Genomic DNA, 24,979 nt, shown 5'->3' with positions numbered 1-24,979 from the left:
TCTGTATTGAGTTATCTCAAGGTGCCTTGTTGATTGCTATAAAGCACATTCCGAAACCTGTGAAAAGGTGAACATCAGTTTCGTTTTACAGGAAGTGATTAATTTTGCTGTATGTCAGAGACTTTGATCTCAGAAGTGCCTGCCTCCTGCAGTTTGGTTTTAGGATGTGAAGTGGGTTGTATTTGTGGATGGGCACCACTCACATCCATGTAAGAGCTGTGTTGTGTTGTTTCTGACTCACTCCAATGCTGTTTTATGAATGCATTTGTAAATAGCACAGAGGGTTTAGACAAGACATACAGCGGTCCCCAGGGTACAGCAGAGAGACTTCTGGTTCAAGGCTTTAAATGGTCACCTGCTGACGTTCCACCGAAAGAGGCCAAAGACCTCTAAAGCCTTCAGAGATGTGCCATGCGAAGCAGGGTCAACCTTCAATGGGTACTAGAGTAACTCTCTTTCGTTTCAGAGATAAAAACACTTTTTTCTCTTGTGCCATTAACATTGTCCCTATTCAGATGCACAGACCTGCATAAGTGACAAGAAGTTGTCTATCAAATGCATCTAATGTAAGATCCATGTGAGTCAAATAAATATCATCTACAGCTAGCACGTTTTCAGAACCATTGTGTATCAGAGAATAACACACCATCCTCTACTGTGGGATCTTTTAGATCATCAAAGATTGTTTGAGTACAGAAGGTCTCTACTTCTTTCTAAACCTAGAGTCTTGCTTTTCTTTTCAGTCATTTTTTGTGGACCACAATAGCCGGGCCACCACCTTCATGGATCCTAGAATTCCTCTGCAGAGCGGGCGACTGCCCAACCATCTGACCCACAGGCAACATCTTCAACGTCTTCGCAGCTACAGTGCCGGAGAGGTAATGACATAAAATGATTTCATATCTTGCTTTACCATACACTCACTGGTCAAGTTCTGAATCCTATACCATGCTTAAGGTGGGGATGGGAGGATAGCACAACCAGGGCATGTACCTCTTCTAGTCCACAATTAAGGAAGGAAGAGTTAGTTAGAGCTTTTTCATTTTCATTTTTATTATCATTGGTCTTCACCAACACGTAAAATTTGTATCTGATGTCATTAAGAATAACACTTGTCTACACCCAGAAGAAAGTGGATGCACCATTCCTCGGAACTCTTGCCCATTCATCTCACAGGTAGTTAGGGGAAAACGTATTTGAAAGACAAGCCTTCCCTAGAGGTTCTTGGACATTCATTTAAATGTTGAATTTTGTTTCAAACTTCATTTTTCAGTCCTTCATCTAATTGTAAGTGAATTATTCCATTTCATTTTACATGTATTGGCAGTTACTCAGAAAAAATTTAAATGTGCACTTTTTGAAAAATGAAGGTTTCTTCCTGATTTCATTCTAGAGATCCCTGTTTGTAAACTATGGTGTGTGTAGATGGGCCAAGGAAGTGCATTCCCTAGATTTGTTTGAACTACAAATAAACACACATTAGTATACTTGACAGGCCTGTCCTTGGCAAGCCTGCAATTTTTGTAGTTACATGGCATATGCAATATGCTAAAGAAAGTTGACAAAATTATATGACAAATATTCAAAAAGGAGTAGCCCAGCAGCCCTGGTACACCAGCTGAAATGCAGTCCTTTACTATACAAATTATCAGACTAAATGCCATCTCTCACAGTAGAAGACAATCAAAAGATGGCTGACCAGTTGCCCCATGAAGTATATTGTAGTGGATGGAAGCACAATATAATTGACACTTGAACAGTCCAGTGAATCAAGAGGTCTGACCCAAAGGACTTGTAATTATGTGTATATGTATGTATATTTACTATGATTTGTGGGACACATGAGGCTGCGAGACAACTGAAGCTGTCTGTAGACCACATCTAATGTGATAATATGTTTGTGCTGGTTAATTTAAAATTAATTGTTTTACTGCCACACCACAGTCGGCTATGTATAACTAATGTGTGAAACACGAGCCCAAATCCAGGAAGTATTAAGCTAGGAATGATTCTTACGAAATGTGTTTCTGCTGACATTAATAGCCAATTTCTGGAGATCAGAGAACAGCTTAGAACCTTTCCCTGGTGAGAGGGCTGACTTGAAAGAGATTACCACATAAGCATGCTTTAAGACATTTTAATGGAGCAGAAAGATTTAGCACACAATCCATGCTCAGTGTGTGAGGAAAGTAATAACACGCTGAAGTCATAGAAAGAAAAACAGTGTTTGCAGAGGCAATCAGAGAATGGAATTGCTTTCACAAGACCAAATGGGCCAACCTGTATGAACACTACATAGCAGAATATTCTTCAGGGGTGTTTGTTATTATAATTAAGTGGGGCCCCCTTCTTCTGTGGTATGTTTGTTTTTCAGAACCAATTTGCAAGGTTGCATCTGGAGTCCACATCAGTTATAGTATGTTTTCAATTTATGAGGAAACATTTACTTCTAAGTGGGCACTTTCTAGGCTTGAATTCCAAGATAAACAGTTCTAACAACCTTACCCTGCACATTTTCAGAATGAGGACGGATTTTAACCATTTTGTTTCATGGTTACACTTGTGACAAAGTAGTGGAACAGTGATAGTCGATAACGTAGCAATTTGATCTCCCAATAGTCATGTTTTGGACGCCTTAAGCCCTCATTAATACAGTTTTAGCAACAACAAAAAACAAGCAATACAACATTCTCAACCAATTACTAATGGCCTTAGAATATCCATTAATTTTTTAAATGAGAACTTCAACAAGTGCGGTGTTCAGGTGACAAGCGGGACACAGGACATGTAAGGCTCTTTCTGGTAGGAGGGCTGAGATCCTCACACACCTGGACCACAGCAATTGTTTGATTGAGTATGAGTAATACAACGTGAGTCAAGATGAAAACAACTCATTGATGGGACACCCCTGACCATCCAAGGCCCGCACCTGGCCCTACCTTTATAGCAGTGGGCAACCCAGAGGTATACATCTGGGCCAAGTGGCCTCTATAACCACCAAACTCTAAACCAACCCACTCACAACTTTGGGATTCAGTATTCCTGGCACTGAAGTTAATCAGTTCCTTTGAAAGTTCTCGTGCAGTGCATGACTAAAATGTATGAATCAAGCATGTCAGCAACTGATCCCTCTGTATGGATTCACTCGTCTTATCATCGTAATGTTAGTCTTTTACTTCCAGAACGAGCACTGAATCCTTCTGCCTTCACCTCGTCTATTGCACACATGTGATGGTCCCAGACCCATATGTTCTACATCTGTTCTAGAACCACAAGTTGATGGTACTTTTTCTCAGCAAGAAAGCGTGGAGGGGAGAGAAGTCATTAGCAATGTCAATCACTTCAATCGCAGTTTCTCTAGACCCATAGTAACCACAGCCTACTAAGTAAAGTTAGTTGATTTATTACAAAGCCAAAAATAACTGACCATATAGACACTTCAAGACGAGGGTGTAAAAATAAATTAAAACCAACATAAAGCCAAATCTGCAAATAAAGTTGAGTCTGTGCAACATGCACAAGACAATTAATTCAAGAATTAGGGTGCAGAGAATCAAAAAGCACGAATCCAAGTTCTCCTGCATCGAGGGTTGATGAAAATAAAGCATTAATCTATCCCTACACTAAGGCTGATGCGACATCCCTTCTTAGGCATTCTTCGGGGCAGGATAGGTAAAGGTGTCACGCTGTGGAGTCTTCCTTAGAAGTCTCTCCACTTCAATGGGTCAGGAAGCAAGAAGCTACTGAGACAGAGCTTGTTCTAAGATGCTCTCTCTCCAAAGGCAAAAAAGAAGTGGGTCTCTTTCCCTACTTGCAACGTTCCAGTATCACAGTTGTCTTCCTTTTGGATCATGCCATCAGATCAGACCACATTCTCATAGGTAGTTTTCTACAGGACCGCGATGCTCCCAAACAGCAACAAGCTTACCTTGATTCCCAGGCCTTCTCCGATGAGAAAATACAACAGTTCTCTCATCGGCATTAACTCCCAATGTATCCTCTTCTCTCCTTGTCTAACTCCTAAAACAAAGACATCATTCTAACCTTTCCATTCCACCTGCAACACAAACATGAAAAAGAACAGAATCCAACATGCACATGAAATTAAAACTATTAATTCCAATGCAAGAGCTTCTAGGGAAATGTATTTCAAGCCTACAAGGTTCAGTTTACATAAGAGAAATGGAGCATGAGCTTTATGAAATTGCATAGAATATAAGGCACATTCAGTTAATATTCCTACCTACATATAAAATGACACGATTAGTAAACACATTCAATAATAAATGGTTGTCAGTTGCACAACACGAGTGCTTCTGTTAGTGTTTTCTGCTCGTTATATTTGATTTTCCATATTAAATCTGCACATATTCTACATATTGGCCTAAACACATCACGTTTATGTTATTACATTACAAGATCCTTACACTTAGGTTAACATGACAAAGGATTATATGTGGATGCGTTCCACATGTGTGATTATAATGCACCCCTACAAATGAAAATTAATTTTGCGCTACATCACATGAAAGGGAGGAGACCCGCTGCAACCGATACCACCATTGTTCCCTGGGGGCAGACAGCTCAGAGGACAACCCACCTGCTTTTGCCTGAAGGTTTTCATGTTTAGGGAGACAACGCTGAAGCTGGTGGTGGTAACTCTAATTGGGAGATTATCTCCATCTTCCTGGGTTTTACAAGTAGTCTCTTTTTAACAAAAAAGGAGAGCACACAGTGGTCAGAGGATGTGGGATAGCAGGTCCCTTTGTCTCACAGCACACTAGTGTCATCAATTGATCAATATGCACCAACTGTAACAATATGATAGAGAAGTAGCAGAGGACCCCAGTCCAACCCTTGCATGCATCCTTCTGTGGTAGAGCTCATGGCTTTCTATTTAGGAATGGCTGGAGGAGTTCTCATATTTACCCATTTATATGTTCTTTGGCCACAGTTACTGATTCAGGAGCCCATGTTATTGACCCAAGAGGTTCTATGCAGATAAAGAGACATGCCACCCATTATTTAATGGTCTCCACAAATGGGTAGTAACGCTTTTATCTTCTGGGTTGGAGGTAGGCAGAAGTGCCTTTTCAGGCAGCCTCCTTCACATAGGTGCCCTCTTCAGTCCGGTCCATACAGAGCACTTGGGTTCTAAAGCTCTGTTGAGATCTTGTCTCAGGACTCAGAGGCATCAGTTAACCGCACCAGTCACTCATTAAACACCAATCCAAGCAAAATATATTGATGTAAATCTGATCCTAATTAAAGAGAAGAGTGGGCAGAAAAACAACACACTGTGGAGGAGGCATTCAGCAGAAGAAATAGATGGAGAAATGGTCTCAGACCTTAAATTCCCCCTTCTCCACCAGATGCCATACTTTATATGTACATTATTCGCCATCAACTTCACACTTTCATGAGGTTTCCATCCACCTGCCAAATCCAAAATAATACAATGAAGGCAAAGAGATAGCTGGTCAGAGGAGGCGCAACTCATTGATAAATCTGCCCCTTACTGTTTAGAGTTTAATCCTTCGTTATGCGGTCAGTATGCAATGCAACGTCATAAGGTGACCAGGACCATGCAGCGCTTTTTCAGATCACCAAAGAGCCTGACAACCCTATTCAGTGTTCATTACTTGGGAATTGCAGAGGCTCTCAGAAAGGCACAGAAAAAGCTATGACAATAGCCTAACGTAGTCTCAGTGTGATGGCACGCACCAACACACTGGGATAGGATTTTCCTTAATCAGTGAAGGAGACCTTAAACCTTCTTCACTTCCATCCTCAAGTGTTCTTATTGAAACATCACTATCTAATTATACCCCATTACTCTTCTTTACCTTGTTCTTCAATTGGGGTGTTAAAAAAAATAGAGAGTTGATGAACTAAGTTTTGTTAGCAGCACTTTTCTTGATGTTGAAAATGAAAACGCTTTATTTTTACTGCCATCTGACTGCAGCCACAATGTAGTAATGGCATAGTAAAAGGAGGAATGGCCATCCACTGCGATAGAGTGCTTCATATCATCAACCATAGAATGATATTATGCACTTTATTCAATAGCATCATTATGACACAGCACACATGTTACAACAGCATTCCGTCCATCATTTGTTTGTTGTAACGTACAGCACACATGTTGGCATTTGATAACTGGGCTCCTACTCCACAAAATGTCCTCTAATAATAAGAAGACTCCAATTAATTGTGAGCCTACCTACAGACTCGGCCACAACCAGGCCAATGAGATAGACTAGCCAATAGGAGAGGCTCAGTAGGACAAGTATAAGTTCAATGTGAGTCAATATTGCAGTCTTCATCACATGCCATGCCCTCACTTTGATTGAAGAGGGTGTGAGAGATTACAACTCTCCAGATGCAGCAGAATTGTTGCAAACCTTACTAACAACTTTCCTGTGAAAGCAAGGAGCGAGCAAGATTGATTCCGCCACGGACACTACAACGGATTAAATACGTACCGAACTAGCGGTTACTAATGGGTGAGCGCCGCTGCACTCGCATTCAGCAGCGTCATCACTGAAAGAAGAAGATTTGTTCTTCTCTCTCGGAATTATATTATAAGTGTTGAAATAGGAGTTAAGAATACCCTAGAGACTCTAACTATCTTACGATTCTCCTTAAATATTGGATGTATGACTTGATCCCTATTCTTGGAGGAATAGAAGCCCACGTTTGGATGTAATTTTTCATCCGCCACATCTTTACACATACTGGATCCGATACGGACAATTGTATGTTCTACACTGTCCCCAGAAAAACAGTCCTGATGAGACCCGGTATTTAAAAGTGGGTCGAAACGCCGTCGACAACAAAATAAGAGACAGCCTTGACTGAATTACTGCATATTGTATATAATCTGTCCTTATAATTTTCCAATAACCTTCTACACTCTTGTTTTTTCTTGTTTGGTCACATTATAAAAGGTTATGGTTTTTTCACTGGGGCTCACTTTGCACTACGAATGTAAGAAAGAAAGGTATTTTGTATATATTAAATGTTTTTATATAAGTGATTTAAATAGTGTATATTAAATAAAGACCTCTGCTGAGGCTTGGTAGATCTCAAAAAGAAAATAGGTCTTGTGTGGGCTTATTGTGATTATCATTGATTTGGTCTTACTTTATCTTCATTTTTTATTGTTCTTGACTTACATGTGCGAGATTGACTCAAAAGCAACCATTGATGTTGTATTTAACAGATGAATATCTTCAAATGAGTTCCTTGTGAATGTTGTTTGTAGTACTTTGTACTTACCCGGTTCACAGGGACATAAGGGTCGCTTTTGTGATTTAAAATACAGCACACATGTTGGCATTTGATAACTGGGCTCCTACTCCACAAAATGTCCTCTAATAATAATAAGACTCCAATTAATTGTGAGCCTACCTAAAGAATCGGCCACAACCAGGCCAATGAGATAGACTAGCCAATAGGAGAGGCTCAGTATGACAAGTATATGTTCAATGTGAGTCAATATTGCAGTCTTCATCACATGCCATGCCCTCACTTTGATTGAAAAGGGTGTGAGAGATTACAACTCTCCAGATGCAGCAAAATTGTTGCAAACCTTACTAACAACTTTCCTGTGAAAGCATGAGATGAAACATGATCTCACTCTACCAATTTTCCTACAAACTGTGGCATCCTAGGGAGTATGGGGCACAATCGTGGCTTAAATACACGAAAGCGTAAAAAGTTGTTGTCCAGATGTCCTCCTCCATTCCACTTTGTGTTCACTAAGGGTATATATAGCATGATTGTATCATATTCCTATACAACTTTTGTTTGGTTTCTCCATGGAGACAGGTAGTAATGTTGAGTGCTTGCTTCTGTAAGCCGCCCATTTCTGATTGTATGAACTCTCTATGCATAGACTTGTTAACTTTTACTGATAATATACATTGCTTCTTTGCTGTTTGAAGGCATCTGAAGTCTCTCGGAGTAGAGGTGCTTCTTTGTTAGCCAGGCCTGGTCATAGCCTGGTGTCAGCCATTCGAAACCAGCATCAACAAGAGGCTGTGCCACTGGGTGAGTGAATCTGTAATGTTTTTGGAACCAGTGGTATCCTTTTGCAAAATGTCTGAGAGCATAATTAATTGCCAGCCCAATTTGCATTAGCATACATTAGGGAGTCATTATTACTTTTAATAGAAGTACAACAAAGTACAAAGGGCCTGATGCAAAAAAGGGTTTTCCCACTCTGTGTCTATGGGAAAATGCATTGGTACGTATAGGCCAAAATTCAGTTCCACAGCTTTCGCTGATCACTCAATAGGTGTACAAAAATGGATACAGGTGTTCAAGTCTTCTTAAAAAAATGATTTTAATTGGAAATTTTCTTAGAAACTATAAATAGTTAGTGTAGCTACCATGCAGTGTTTTTAATTTTCTGGAGTCTGACTTAACATGCACACTTAGGGGTCTATTAGTATATCGGGCGGACCCCCACCCAATTACAATGGCGGGGGGGACCCCAGCGGACGGAAAGACCGTCTGCCAGTTTTCCGCCCGTCGACGAGTCGACCAGGCGGAAAAGGGGCTGGCTATGGTGGCGGTGTCTGCAAGACACCGCCATCCATATTATCATGCAGGCGGAGATGTGCCTTTCCATGGTGGCAGAAAGGCATGCGGTGTCTGCATGTAGGGGCCCGTTGCGGGGCCCCGGTGTGTTGGGGGGGTGGGGGTGCACATGGGGGGTACCTATGGTACCCCCCTGCATTTGCATGCACAACGTGGCAGGCATCAAGCGGTGCCTGTCACGTTGTGCATTCAAATGCACAACATGCATTTTTTACCTTGCGGCGGGTGCTGCTTGAAGCACCGCCCACGGCAATGTATAAAATTTGGGATGTGCCCGCCATTGTTGCGGGCGCATCCTAATGTGCATCAAGGGACCGCTGCACATATGGCGGGCGGTCCCTTTTGCCGATACGGTGGTGGGCGTACTTTGTCCGCCCGCCATCGTAATAGTCCCCTAAGTTTAGGGCCAAATCAAATGCGAGTTGTATGTATAAGATGGAAAAGCAGATTAGTCTAAATTGATGATCACACTTGTCACTGGTCTAGACCCATGCTATATTGTGCTAATATCTGTCTTGAGTCCAACCGAGAGTCCCTCATTACAAGTTGTGTTATTTCACCCAGAGCATTAACTTGGGGTGAAATAACGCAAATAGCAATTACAAGTGTTTATCGTCCTGGAATTACGGGGTCTGAAATTTCTCAACTCAATAATTCCGGAACCGGAGAAACCAGGCTTCTAATAGAGGATGCAGGAGCTGGGGCTCCAACAATTATCACTGAACAGCCCTGCCAACTGGTAATGCGTCCCCAGGAGAGGCACAAGCCTGCTCTTTACCCCTGCCTCACAATTCAGCACCCTCAACCCCACCTGCAGGCCCGCTGACATTTTCCCCCTACTCAAATGTCAACCTTTTTTTCTGCTGAAATTGTTAGATCTGCTTGGAAAAGCACACAGTATAGCTGGGTGGGAGTAGTTAGCACTCATTTTGGGAGGAAAAAAACTCATAATTGCCAGACTTTACAGCAGAGATACTGGCCAGTAAACTTAATTCAAGCACTATGGTATCCCTGTGGCAAAATCTGGCCAACCCGTACTGAGGACTTTAGTGTTGGAAGGAAGGAGTCCTTGGTGACGGGTTAACCACGAGCAGTGATCAGTTTCATTGCGATCTAAAGGCTGTCAGCCTAACATGAGTTTAGGAAAATGTGGGTGTCAACCTAGCTTTAGACAGAGCTAACCAACTTCTAGAAAACTTATTGTTGTAAAATCCGTTCTCTGGAGCAATGGCAGGTACAATAGAGACAATCATGTCAGGATCATCTTTTATGGGTCCTTGGCAGGAGCACCATGGAAGCTTTCATCTTCGATTTTTAGAGAACAATATGTAATTCTTTATCATTTTTAGTGATCGAAAATTGGTTAATCATGCAAGGCAGAGTCTCAAGTGAGTCGTGATGCCCACGCCTCAATCAACAATGGTAACAAACTGCATGTATGAGTTACATATGGAAGCTGAGCGACAATAAGCAGTGATTTTTAAGCTGTTCTAAGGTAATCATGGGGAATTTGACCTTTGCACTGAATGCATTAACAGATTACTTGGAGGAGACTGTACCAAAGGAGTCAGGAAGATTATAATTAGGATTTTGTTTGGAGTGAGTTTAAGTAAGGCACTGTGAATATTTCTTTCAAATTCCCCACAAACACAAAAGCTTCATAAGAGTCATTGTAGAATTCAATCAGTGATTCACTTATGAAATGTATTATGTATGCATGCACAAAACAGCCATTACATTTGAACTAAAATGAACCTAAAAATACAAAAGCAATGGTATTAAAATAACCATCACTAGTCGGTAATGCGGTCTTACTAAATCTTTTACCTTTAAACCCTTAGTGAGTTCATTAAATAATGTATCACTGGATATATATGGGTTTCAAAAGTTACTACTTCACGTACACTAAATTGAGAAAATCCTAGCTCTAAAACTTAATAACAGATGGCCTGCTAGTGGCAAGAGCTCAAATCTGAAAGTGTGTGAACATGTTTCGCCCAATTATTTTTCAGGCCCTAATTAAATTGTTAGGCATGAACATGCAGTGACATTTACAAGCCTATGGATCCCCTTAAGCCGTTCAAATGAGTAAAATAAACTTCGACCAAATTTTCACGAATATTTGAAGTATCTAAGAATGTGCCCACATCAAGGCTACAAGGTGTAGGCCCAGATTTATTATTATCTAGAGCAGGGGCCGAATATGCATTTGAAGGGACTATAAAAAGGCAGTAACATTGTTAACACCCCTTGGAGTCCACAGCAAGCTAGATCTACTGAACTATTGTCCGGGCTTTGTGTGGAATCCTAGAGCCAAATGAAACCAGGTGTAAACAATAGGCAAACATATCACATGAAATTACCATGTGTAATGTGTAATTTGGACAAAAATAAAGCTCACACAAGACACCACTCGCTTACCTTAGCACTATGGTGCGAGATGTTTAGTCATACTAAAACAGCCATTTCCGCACGACAGTGCAAGTTTTCCTCACTCAAGCAATGCAGCGCTGAAGATTTTCACGCTGCCTAATTTTTAGTAAACTTGAACTGTAGTATTTAAGAAAATAAGTCACTGGACTTGATAAGAGGATATGAGGCCGATAACGTCATTAACAATGGCTTGTGTCAGAATTGCATTCTTGTTATGCATAAATGAATGCCACAAGGGTTGCACAATGCAGATATTCTCAACAGAAGGCGGCGTAACCTCCTATTATATGTAGTTGCCGATTGAGGCACCCAAAATACTGTCCATAAGAACATGTTCAATCCCCACTGTAAGTATGATAGAGGAGCACGGTCCCGTCCTAACAGTGGGTGTCTGTGGAGAGGCATTTTAGCTCTGTAAACACTGACCTAGCTGTATCTCTCTCCAAATAGTAATAAAGTGCAACCCAAGACATTTTGCCAACATATGGAGACACATTTGGGGCAAAAAGAATGATGTTTTTGGGCCTAGCTACTGGTATGTACTAGCAGAGAGAAAATATTTCGGATTGAACGATTGCCATATGAAAACAAACAGATAAATAATAAAAAGAATAGGACAGCATTTTGGGGCAGATTTATGAGCCCCTTGCGCCACTTTTGCGTCACTTTTAACATGGGAAAAGTGACGCAAAAGTGGCGCAAGGGGCTCATAAATCTGCCCCTTTGTTTTTAAGTACGATAAAAAAAATTAAGCAGGTTCCACTAACTTTTAAATATATTTTATAGTGCTTTCCAGTACAGTTTGGCAGTTTCCTAACCGTGCTTATAATTCCTGTTACAAGTACTCCATTTGACAACTTTTGAAGATTAAAGGGCTGAGGTTCGTGTTTTTTAATTGCTGTTTGTCAGCAGTTAAGAAAACATTCACGTTGAAATATAATTACAAAGAAGGGTTTACAATTCTCAGCTTATGCAAAGTTAAATAAATCACGTGAAATGTCATCACTGATTACATTTCGAGCTCTCAGTTTGAATCTTGTTTCCAAAAAATGGGCGCAGCACGTCTTGGGAAGGTTCGAACTGATGGCGTGCAGCGCACACACAGACAAGCGTTGAACTAACTGAGCTGGCTTTACCACCGAGTGATTGATTCATTCATTCATTTTATTTACAGTTTGTTATCATGCCACAATGGCAATACAAACATTTCAGATGCATACACGACATGGAATAAAACATACCACTTAAAAAAGAACTCCAGTTGTCTTACAAACATATACATTTTTGCACTAAAAAAGTCTATTACTATTAAGCCCTACTAACCCCCATAAGAGATATCATAAGATCTAAACATGCTAGGCTTTATCTACTGCTTAGCCAACATTTGGAGGACTAAATCTATCCTGCTTGCAGTCCAAGCTGAAACACTCTACCTGAAACCCATGTTCACCCAGATATGATATTAGTCATATCTAAACGGGGTAAACATTATCATCATGCAATGTACAATTATTTTGTGCAAAATAGAGCAACAGTAGTACAGAATACATTATATTTATTCAGAGTGCAATTGGGCAATACCGAGTGTATCAGCTGCCGTTCCCTCAGACAAGATTGCCTGAGTTCATTCAGATCAAAGACTCTCAGAGACATTCTTTGGCCAATCGTGTGCGCTGGTGTGCTGCATTGATCTATGAGTAATTATTGTTAATTGTGATGTCTGTCTGGACTTCCCTAAGCCTAGCATTATGTTAGCCATGTATAAGGTGTAAAAGTATCCCTCACGGGGATCTTTGCCCACTTTGATGGATAGATATCTTTTCTGTGACTCTGGGTAAGCTCTTGGATTACACAAGTAAATAGAACATGATTTTATTTTAGATTTTTTTTTAATTTTTACAGATTAGTTGAGTGCATCCAGTTGCCCAGTGACATCCGTGGATTGTACAGAATAAAACAATATTAAGCAATAACATCAGGAGTTTGCCAAAGAAGGTTTTATTTCCTGCAGAGCATAATTGACATGCATGTTGCTAGTGTTCCCTACGCACATAAAAGGCCATTTATTAGATCCTGTTTTTAGCAATTGCCCACAGCTAACATGTGGCACTATTAGTCGTCTCCCATGGACTGACCACTTTTTGATCCCTCTCACTTGGACTTCGTACAAATGCGTATCACCCTCCCATGCTCCCCGCAGAATGAGGAATTGGTCCAAATTATGTCTAGATGACTGGACCGACCTTCTCACCAAAACCAGGCCTGTGCTTAACGGCAATCCCTCTAAAGGTAACAGTGAATACGACAATTGGATCATGAACTCACTAGATACCATATCACCGCCCTGCACCACTAACTCCAAAAGACATCAGAAAACAGCACCCTGGTATTCAGAAGAACTCAGAGACAAAAAGCGCATTTGTAAGAGGTTAGAAAGGAAGTGGCGTCTAAGTTACACTGCTACGGACAAAGCCACCTACAGGGAGGCTATTGGAGCCTACAAATCAGCAATAAAACTGACCCAATCAATCTATTATAATAACAAAATAATGTCAGCCAAATGTAAATCTAAAGAAATCTTCCAAGTGGTAAAAAGTCTAACTACGCTCCCACCCCCACTAATTGCCAACTCCAATATATCCTCCCGATGTAACGATCTGGCTGATTTCTTTTTTCTTAAAGTAAATAAAATCTATACATCTTTCCCGGACATGGACTCGGATCTACTCCTCCAAGGACATGATCCAGTAGCTGAAACAGAGGAATTGCCTCACAACATCTTAGCCCACTTCCCACAATTAGACTCAGTAACACTTGAGTCTTTGATGCACCAAATAAAATCTGGCTCTCCATGCGACCCTGCACCACCGAATATGCTGGCCTCGGTCAGCCAGGTAATCCTTCCCACATTACTGGATTTATTGAACTCTTCAACAGTGACCAGCACAGTTCCATCAACCTGGAAACATGCCAGAGTTTGAGCACTCTTGAAGAAATCCAACCTCGATCCTGGCAACCTTAACAACTACCGCCCTATCTCACTGCTCCCTTGGGCAAGTAAGGTCCTCGAAAAACACGTCAACACTTCTCTAACCAGGTTTTTCGAGAGTAATCATCTGCTGGACTCCACCCAGACGGGCTTTCGCCCTAAACACAGTATGGAGACAGCTTTGGTGGTAGTCACAGAGGAAGCAAGGCGGATCCTAGATCAGGGGGGATCAGTGGCAGTGATCCTCCTGGACCTGAGCGCCGCCTTTGATACGGTGAACCATAAAATCCTTCTTCGCCGCCTTCTGAGTCTAGGGATATCAGGAGAAGCACTAGCCCTCCTTTTTAAAAGATCGTACCTTCTGAGTCTTTGAAGGAGCTCTAGTCTCCTCAAGCAAGCCTCTGGATTGCGGGGTACCGCAGGGCTCTTCATTAAGCCCCACACTATTCAACGCATATATGAGACCACTGGCCGGGATTGTTCGCCCGCATGGTATTAAGATCATCACTTATGCGGACGACACCCAACTAGTGGTCTCTCTTGCGCACAAGAATAGTCAGCAAGCACAGACCAGCTTGTTTTCCTGCCTGGAGCAGATAAAGAGTTGGATGACGAAGTCATGCTTAAAGCTCAATGGGGATAAAACCGAGCTCATGCTTCTCGGGCCATCGGCCCCCTCCACCTTAGAACTACTATGGCCCCCCAGCCTAGGTGCCCCTCCTATTCCCAGAGATAATATAAAAAGTCTCGGAATATGGCTAGATAAATCCCTAACATTTAATACACAAGTCACCAAACTATCAGCAACATGTTTTGGGCTCATCAGGATGATGAAAAAAATCCTCCCACTTCTTCCTTTTGAGGCCAAACAGGTAGTTATTCAGGGCTTGATTCAGTCCCGTATAGACTTCAGCAATGCTTTGTATCTAGGGGCTCCTGAATACTGCCTGAATAAACTACAGCGGATCCAAAACTGTGCAGCCCGCACACTTCTTGGAATCCCCCGCAGAACTCCGATAGGGCCGGGTCTAAAAACTCTGCACTGGCTCCCTGTTAGAGAAAGAATTAGGTTTAAGGCCATGTGCATTACTCACCAAGCTTTCTGGAAATCTGGACCCGTAATTAACCACTCACTGGTCACCTCTTATCATCCCAAGAAAGAGCTTCGCTCTTCTCAAGCCTTCCTAACCGTTGTCCCCCAGATACGAAGATCTAGAGTAGGAGGTCGATCTTTTTCCTACAATGCGTCCAAACTATGGAACTCCCTTCCTTTATATCTTAGGTCCAACTCCAATTTACAAACTTTCCGTAAACAGTTAAAAACCTTTCTTTTTAACTAATAACAACTCACTCCTCTGACCATCCTCAGCAGAAGGTTCATTCTATTCTTTAGCGCCTGGACGCCTCAGGACAGCTGCTCGCGCTTTATAAATCTTTTTCTTTTCTTTTCTTTTCTAGTGTTAGCTCTTTTCTATGTGAAAATTTCGGGTACTATAAAGCTCTATTAGATGGATCAAGTTTCACTACTGAGTCTGATCAACAAATCGAACATTCAATAAATGTGAGGCACATTAGGCGCCACAATAAGAACAGAGAACGATTCAGTTGAAACCATGAAGATTTATTAAAGGTTACTGATCTAGAGAAAGCAAAACCAGGTTAGCATCAATCAGTAATCAAAATGCATATGTGTAGGAAGGTGGAATCTGACTGCATGGTTACCCCCACTTTTTTCCTGGTGTTTTGCTGGTTTTTAACTTAGTCTGACTGGGATCCTCTTAATCAGGACCCCAGTCTATCTGCTTTCTCCCTAAATTGGTTGTGCATGTACTTTAGGTACACTCCAGATTGGATTCTGGGGTACCCTTATCAGTCCCTAGTATATGGTATACTATGTACCCAGGGCATAGGTACCCCAGAGGCCTCCCAGGGGCTGCAGCATGTATTATGCCACCCCTGAGAGACCATTCAAACTGACACCACAGGTCTGCTACTGCAGCCTGTGTAAGGTGGTGCATGTACCCCTTACTTAAATATAGGTTCACTATATCTATTCTAAATCACTGCACATATAAACCTATCAGTCACCCCTATAGCAGGCCTTATCATTCCTGAAGGCAGGGTGCTGGGTTTAATGTGAGAGGGCCCACCTGCATGAGCAAAGCCCCTCTGCAGCCTTCGGAACCTATATTCTGGGGTTGTTTGTGATGCAGCCAACCATATATATTTAAGTGCATTATAACCTCGCGGTAAATGCTAACTTTAAAATGGCTGCTTAGAAACATGTCATGCTTGGTGTCAAACACCTTGTAATCAAACCTCCCCGCCAGTAACTGGCGGGGGAGGTATGATTCCACCCTTCTAGAGGGACTTATGTGAAACACCGGTACACCCGGTACCAGCTTTCTCGACCTGGCATCACAAAATGGATGCTGCCAGCCACAGACATGAGTCTGCCCTTCTGCTGCTGAGCCAAGCTCGAGCAGGGGAAGGCCTGACAATAGGTTTCCTGTCACAGGGAGGTGTGATCACCTCCCAGACAGGCTTTGGGGATGGGTGTGTGCACTCTGAGAGTGCCAGAAAATCTGCACTGGGGGCACATTTGGTGTCCCTGTGCATAGTCCAGCTCAAACCAGTTGTAGGAGCCATTTGCTCATGCTCTGGCGCGAAACTGGACAAAGGACATGGGTGTAGCCACCCCTCTGTCCTGACCCTCCCATAGGTGGGTCCCCGGAGTTTGTCCCATCCCTTCCTTGGGTATAAAGTAGGAACCCCTGACTACAAGACTTTAGATTTTACCTGGACTAAACTCTGCTACAGAAACCAAGTACTTCAATGATCTAGACTACTCTGGATGACTGAAGAATCTCCCTTGGAGTAAAGGAGTAAAGGAGTTACTCCCCTGCAAGGCAGGTACCTTTAACGCATCTGACCGGTTTGCATCTCCCGAGCTCCTGAGGACTCCGAAGATTTCTGCAGCACAGGAGGTGGGTTCCTGAGGTCTCTGAGGTAGATCTGCGCTCTCACCTATTCTGAGCCCAGTATCCCTCGCGGGGACCATGCAACCCAAACCCCTGTGCACTGTGTACTTTTGCAGCAGCATATGCTTTTCGGTGATCCCTGAGGCTGTGTTTTGGGTTACTTGCAGTCCTGACCCTGAGCAGTATTTCGACTGAAGATTTCCGACCTACACTCCACGAGTGTTCCATGGGCTGGTATTTCTAGATTCAGCTCGAGGTCCCTTCGCGATCCCTGGTCCGTTGGCCTGTGGGTCCCTGTGAAGGTAACTTTGACTTTCCGTGGGCTTTTCTGGTTGCTCCAAACGTGCCCTGACTCTCCATAGCTTGGAGAGTCCCCAGGACCTTGCTGGTCCTCAGCGAAGCTTATTTCCTCTGCCTGCGTGGATTGCAGTTGCCAAGGCTTGTTGGTGTTCAATCCGGACACTGACCCCCCAGCACTCGACATCCTTTGTTGGACAGCTCACCTCCGGACTTTGGTCATCGTCGACATCTCCTGGTCCCCGTGGCCGCAGAGTCAAGCATCACGTCATCTCACCTGAAGCACCCGACATCAGTGGGCATTCGTCTATCGTGCCCCTGGTCACTGTGAAGTGACCCAGACTCTGCTTTCAGGTTCTTCTCACCTCGGATCCAGGCTTGAATTCCACCGGACACTTTTCATCTTCCTGGCAGCAGCACTTTTCCGCATCACGCCGTTGAAAACGACAAAGGTTTCCGACATCACTTGACCCCTATGCACCCGGATCCTCTGGGATAGGTAACACGGGTATCTCGGTACTCTCAAGGGTGCTGGCCTTAGAACCTTCTATGTTTGACAGGGTTTGCTGAAAGTCCTCTCTGAAGTGTCCTTAATCTTTAAAATTCCAACCGCGACTTTCCTATAGGATTATACGGAGCTCGCGCCTGTTTTCACACACTGTACCAGTCTTCCGTGGGTTCCCTGTGTCACTACTTTGGGAGGTTCCTTGGGGTCCCAGCGATTCTACGTGCTCTAGGCACTGTTTCTAGTTAAGTCGTGGTTGTTATAACACTTTCTAGGTATATGGTTTGGTCTCCCCATGGAGCCCGCTGTGTATTGTGCTATTTACTGTTGTTCTAGTGATTTAATATTGTGTGCTTTGTGCTCTAATCACATAAAGAGGTTAGTAGAGAGTGTTTAGTAATAAATACATATATTTTATATATCTCTTGTGTGGTTCTCCTTTCATTTGGTTATTCAGGAGGTTCTGAACTAGTAAAACAAGCTGCTTTACATTCCTTCAAGATTTAGCCTGAAGGGTGCTCTCCATAGCTACCACTAATAGGTTTCATTAAAGGTTGTCTTTAACCTAATCATCAATAAGGGTCATTTGGACTGGTGCAAGGTGCCCACTTTGATTAGTGGACAGCATATACCAGGCCAACTTCTCACAATATGCTTCAATAAATATGCAAGTCAAGGTGGTAAAATCATATAAATCAGAGGATGAACATGCATAAGACCATCTCCAAGAAGAACGGACAAACGGAAATCAATTCCCTCCCTTTGGAGAGTACTCTAAATCTGCAACGTTGCTGTGCTCAAAGAAGCATCGAATAATTGAACTCTGATTTATACTGCACTAACTTAAAACATACAATTCTAACATTTTACACACCTACACACAGTTCTTAAAAAGATTGTCCAATCTGGTTAAAGCAAGATGATACAATTACGTACTCATTACGTTCTCAGGCGTTGTCACGAACAAGCTTCTCTCAGCGTCCTTCAAACTTACACTAACTGTAACAAGGCAAGACACACGTACTAAGCTGTACTGCATGTGTCTTCTTGAACACACTATTCATTAAAACATTCCATAATTATCACGAAAAAAAGAAAACATTTCTTGAAATGGTAAATAAGTAAAAAGAACATCGTGTTTGACAATTGGTCTCCAGCTCACCCAGAAATAACATTTTCACGTGTCACAAAGCAAAGATAGCAACTAACTTTAACCATTTCAAAATTCAGAACTACTTTAGCGATAGTTTTTAATGGTAATGGTAATGGTGAAAGTATTTCTAAAGCGCTATCATTCATCCCAAAGGATATCATGGCGCTAAGATTAAACAATGTACAGAGAGCTGACATAGTTCGGTGATGGTTTTAATGAGTGTTAGGGAACAACATAGTTTTGAGTTTTTTTCTAAAGGTAAGGTAGCCGTCAGTAAGTCTTAAATCTATTGATAGGTTGTTCCATAAGTTTGCAGCTAAATATGAGAAGGCACGGCCTCCCATCCTGGCCTTCTTTATACGGGTGGTTACCGCTCTTGCGGTGAATTGAGATCTAAGGTTTCTATTTGGTACATAGAAATTGATTCTATTTTTTAGGATAGTTAGGCCAGTATCATGCAGTACTCTGTGAGTGATGCACAGCATTTTGAAAGAGGCTCTTTCTCTCATTGGCAGCCAGTGTAAGGCTCTAAAGCAGCTTGCAGCGGAGTCATATTTTCTTTTGTTACATACGGCTTTTGCTGCCGCATTCTGAACAAGCTGTAACTTTGAAAATAGGTAATCCGCCATGCCGACGAATAGGGAATTCCCGTAATCAAGTCTACTGATTAATAGTGACTGAACTAGGATCTTTCTGCATTCCAGGGGAATCCAGGGAAACACTCTCCGTAGCATTTTCAGTAGCGCGAAGCCTTTACCACAAATGGTAGTTACGTGGTTTTTCATTGACAATGCATTGTCAATGTAGACTCCCAGATTCCTCGCCGTCTGAGTTGGTTTGGGGGGTGTACCAAGACTGTTAGGCCACCAAGAGTCATCCCAAAGCTGTTGGGAACCGCCGAACAATAGAATCTCCGATTTGTTGGCATTTAATTTCAGGCAATGATTGTGCATCCAACTAGATAGTTCAGTGAGGCAGTTGAGCAGTCTGTTTTTGGAACCTTCTTCACCATTTAAGGCAATCATTAGTTGCGTATCATCTGCATATGAGCAGATGTTAACGCCCCACTTCTTCCCAATGGTGGCTAACGATGAAACATAAACATTGAATAGTGTTGGGCTTAGTGATGCCCCCTGTGGTACACCATACTTGATCTTTCGAGGAGTGGAGGTATAACTGCCTAGTCGAACAGATTGCGATCTGTCGAATAGAAAAGAGTTCAACCAAGTCAGGGCTTTTCCCTGTATTCCTTTTGCAGCTAACATTCTTGATAAAAGGTTGTGGGATACGGTATCAAAAGCCGCTGATAAGTCTAACAATATCAGGGCCACCGTTTTACCCACATCAACCTGGTTTCTGATGTCATCCAGTACTGCCAGAAGAGTTGTCTCGGTACTGTTGTTAGACCTAAAGCCCGTCTGCGAAACATCGAGCAAGTTATTAGTTTCCAAAAAATTTGACAGTTGTTTGTTCACCAATTTCTCCGACACCTTTGAGAGGTATGGCAACTGCGAGATGGGCCGGTAGTTGGCTGGATTGTTTATGTCCGCACCTGCTTTTTTTAGTAAGGGAGTCACTACTGCTGTTTTCCAGATGATTGGAAATTCCGCTTGGTCTAGAGACTGATTTAATACTTGCGTCACTACTGGACCAATTATAGGGATTAATTGTAGGAAAATGTGGTGTGGGCATGGGTCCAGTGGAGAGCCCGATTTAGTTTCAGACATGACTTTGGTTACTTCTTCCTCTGAAAAAGGGCCGAAGACAGGACAGCTGGCCAGTGAACAAGGCTCTGCATCAATATGATGCTCTGTCATTTTCTGGTCATTACTGGAGAAGGATGAATAAATTGTATCTATTTTATGGAAGAAAAAATTGCTGATTTTATTGCATCCCTCCTGTGAAGGTGACAGGTTTGTTGTGAGGCTAGTGGGATTGCAGAGTTCTCTAACAATTTTGAAAAGTTCTTTAGAGGAATGTTTATGTTCAAATATTTGCTGTGAGAAGTAGACTTTTTTTGCTTTCCGTATGGCTGCATTATAAGCCTTCAATTCCTGTTTATAAATGGATCTGTCATTCAAGGTTTTACTTAACCTCCATTTATGTTCCAACATAGCGCATTTTTTTTAAAGAATTTTAAGATCTGAGCCATACCACTTTTCCGACACCGTTCGCCTGGATTTAGTTTTAGTAGCGTTCCTTGAGCAGTGTTCAAGTGCATCCCCAATACTTTTTTGTAGACAGTAAATTTCTTGTTCAGTAGAGGAGCCTAGATTAGTATTAAAATGAAAGTGCTGTTGGAATTTCTCCAATGAGAATTCTTTCCAATTACAGGCTATAGCTGGGGTCTGTATCGTTGGTCTCGTATTTTTTATAGGTAGGCTGATGTTGAAGTCTATCCTGAAATGATCAGTCCATGTAAGAGGCACAATGTTATTAATGATTGTGGTCTCAATGTTCGTAAATATCAGGTCCAACCTGTGTCCCGCTCTGTGTGTATTCTGGTTGACTATTTGTGTTAGTTGCAAGATTCCCATGTTGTCTGCAAGATGCTTAGTAAGTGAGTTAGTATGTAACTCAAAATGTACATTGAAGTCTCCTATTACTAAGATGTTTTTATGTTTTAGACAAGCAGGAAGTATCTGAGAGAGAAGCTGCGTACTAAATTCTACTGTGCTTCCTGGAGGGTTATAGATAATGGCTCCTCCCAACAGTAGATAAGTGCCTAAAAAGACTGAGTAAATCATTACTTCGTGTTTGCTATCCTGTGTAGGCACTTCTTGGGTACAAGTGAACTTCTCTTTAAATAGCAAGGCTACCCCTCCACCCTTCTTTTTAGGTCTATTGAGGTTTAAAATTTTGTAACCTATGGGGAGCGCCGTTGCAATGTCAGGAGTACTGTGAGTGTCAAGCCAAGTCTCCGTAAGGAACACTAAATCCGGTTGTATTTGATATAGAGTGTCCCAAAGTTCAATAGAGTGTTTAGGGAGAGATCTTGTATTCAGATAGATACAGGATATTTCAAGGTTAGAAGAATTTCTTGAAATCAGGTCATCTTTAGGTTTATTGTCCCATCTACATCTCCGGCAACCAAATGGACCCATGATATTAGTGGGCTCCACTTTGGCACATTGAGAGTGGCCCTGTAGGGGTTTAGTATTAAGTAACATAAGATTATCTTTAGAGTAAGTCAATCGCAGTGTATCTGACCTGTCACTAGTCTGTGAAGCAGAGTTTGTAGCCCCTAGACCCGTACAGGCGCAGACGGGCGCAGACGGGCTTGTCTTTGGCGCGTCGTTGACGCGCCGTCGACGCGCCCGCTGAGCTTGTCCGCTGTGCTTCCTGTAGGGGGGATTCATTTGTAGCCATATAGGTGGGAGTGGCCGAGCACTGTGCCGCTCGCCTACTGCTCACCAAAGATGGTGGCTTCCGTTCTAGTCCGTGGCGGCGCCTAGTCGGCTGCGATGGGGCGGGCAGGGTTCGTGGGGCGGGAACAGGAGGAGCAGAGTTCAATGCCCAGGTAAGCGTTCGCCAAGTAAACAAATACACAATTACGCTTCTAAAATTGGGTTTTTCCAAAGCAGTTCACATACAATACAAAGTAATTCTTTTTAAAAGTAAATCTTTTAAAAGCTGTTTAAAATTGTTAAGGTTTGTTGTCTCACTCAAGCAGCAGTCCCGGCTTCCGCCTCAGGACCTCAACAATCACGTGTAATAATTGAAAGATGAATTCTCTTTCACAAATATACAGTTGTATGTCTTAATGTTGGAAAAATGCAAACATTTTAATATAAAAAACGCTTTCAATAGTATATAAATTGTCATCCTTCTTTTTTCCCTTCAGCTTACAATGACAAGATAGTTGCATTTCTGCGGCAGCCAAATATCTTTGAGATGCTGCAGGAGCGGCAGCCAAGCTTGGCGCGGAACCATGCGCTCAGGTACTACTGATTATGATTTCTGTGTGGCTCTGGGCTCTTCTTCACCAATGCTATATGAAGGGCAGAATTAAATGTGGTTGGGCACCGCTGTAGCACTTTTCCTTAGATTTTGTGATTTTCCCTTTCTGACAATTATGACTGATGAGCACCCTAAAAAATAACTTTTTACATTTCATGCAAAAACAAATCAGTGATTACGTTCATTTATACTCATTGATACAACATTGGGGTTCTCGTGACATTTATACTCATGTAACCAGAACAACTGTATAGCATTGCATGATTGTAATACATTGATATCAGTTATGTAACTTTGAAATGCTGAATTGCTCAATGGCTAGGGCATCGCAGTTAATGGGAAGCTTCTCTGGATGAAAAAACAAAGGTGATCTTAAGAGTACTCTACAATGTTGCTCTCTTTTCAGGGAGAAGATTCATTATATTCGAACAGAAGGTACTCACGGGCTTGAAAAACTCTCTTGTGATGCAGATTTAGTGATACTTCTCAGGTAAGGTTTCCCAGGAGTGTGAGTTTGATCGGAAAGAAGACATTTGGAAATGTTGGGCTTTGTCCCTCTCTGAAGCGTGTCAGTGTGTTATCTGCGAACACATGAGCACGATTCATTGTTCCACATATTATTGTTCCGTGGGGCCGGTGGGCTAATCCAAGTGCATTGAAGTCACTGACATGAATGTGGTTCGTCTTATAAATAAAATGCATATTCATCCATTTCTCGTCTTTGAAATGTCATGTTTTGGAGACAAAGCAGTTTCTCTGTTAAGGCCGTCCAAGGAGTTAAACTGACATGGCACTATGAAACACTTATGAATATTTAGTCAGTTAAGAATTGGTCTCGGGTTGACAAATGAACTCCTAAAAGTAGGCTATAAGGTAATACGATTATTGTTACTGATCCAGTTACAAATCAAAACTCAAGGTTGCATGTTCAATCCTGTGTCCACTCCTTTTTAGGAAAAATGATTACTTCTTTTGAGAATTTAGTTCAAGAAATGTATAAAGTACTGCCTAAACCTTCGCACACAACCATAAAATCTAGAATTTACCCTTCGAAAGACTCTGGCCAATCGAAATTGTTAAAAAAAAACAACAAAAGGAGACTCAAATAGCAAACCTATGGTGGTCTTTGCAAAGTGCTCTTGTCTTAAGAAATGTCAGTACATTTTAGTCCGAAACTCGTATAAAACACCTTCCCTATACTTGGCTGAGTGTATTAACGCACTAAACGCGCATTCCAAATTAGGGTTGAAACCAATTTCGGTAGTAATGTATGCTGTGACTTAATTTTGATGTTGTTAACACTGGTTGGTCTCCAAAGACAATCTAAGTGTGAATAAAGGAAAGACTATTATTATGGTCATGAGGGTCTTGGATTTACATTTTTGACATAAATGGTATTATGAGGGGTCTAGACTGGAAACAGTGCAAACTTATAATTATCTTGGGACACTTATCTCAAGTATTCTTACATGATCTAACCGTGTGAAGGGGCACATTTCAAAAGCATCTGCAATTGGATTTGGTTTAAAGAATTTTTTTAATTTATCATTGCTAAAATGTTTGTCTCAAAAATTCCGTCAATAGTTTTATATGCAGAAGAGTCTCATTCAATTGATGCCCTAAAAAATTAAGCCGGCATTGAATCAACACTCTGGAAATATTATTTAGGTCTAGGGTGGTCATCATCAATAGAAATGATTTGTTTAAAGGTGACATTGATTAGCATTAACCATAGGGTCAGAGGTCAAATTTTACATTATGCATATAGGCTTTTCAGTAGTCATGAAAATGTCAGTAAAAAACTAATTTGGGGAGTTTTCATGCAGAACCTTGAAAAGTCATTCACTTTCACTAAATTATTTTGTCACTATCACACAACTTGCCCTTTTAAAAGATGACATTTTGGGGTCTAACTCGATTGCTGTTCTCTCCTCGAAATTAAAAAAATTAAATTTAAAAAACGTCAAGTTGGTTGGGCCCTGGACCAGCAAATGTATTGAATCAATTTGAATTGCTCCCTTGTCACTCATGGCACAAAGCAATTTTATTTAAGA

The 24,979-nt window shown here is 41.8% G+C and overlaps 1 protein-coding gene across 6 annotated transcripts in view; it reads left to right on the top strand.

The window, feature by feature from the left end:
• The window catches only part of HECW1 (HECT, C2 and WW domain containing E3 ubiquitin protein ligase 1), a 979,761-nt gene that overhangs the window by 826,986 nt on the left and 127,796 nt on the right, over window positions 1-24,979 (top strand). For all 6 annotated transcript variants that reach the window (XM_085607418.1, XM_085607421.1, XM_085607420.1 and 3 more), the window contains 4 exons: window positions 744-878; window positions 7,950-8,055; window positions 22,810-22,906; window positions 23,332-23,415. In XM_085607418.1, the coding sequence (XP_085463544.1) occupies window positions 744-878; window positions 7,950-8,055; window positions 22,810-22,906; window positions 23,332-23,415 (422 nt within the window). The remainder of the gene's footprint in view (window positions 1-743; window positions 879-7,949; window positions 8,056-22,809; window positions 22,907-23,331; window positions 23,416-24,979) is intronic.

Source organism: Triturus cristatus, chromosome 5_2 (genome assembly GCF_964204655.1).
Source record: "Triturus cristatus chromosome 5_2, aTriCri1.1, whole genome shotgun sequence".
In the NCBI taxonomy this organism is placed as follows: domain Eukaryota; kingdom Metazoa; phylum Chordata; class Amphibia; order Caudata; family Salamandridae; genus Triturus; species Triturus cristatus.
This window is presented reverse-complemented; position numbering and strand designations above follow the sequence as displayed.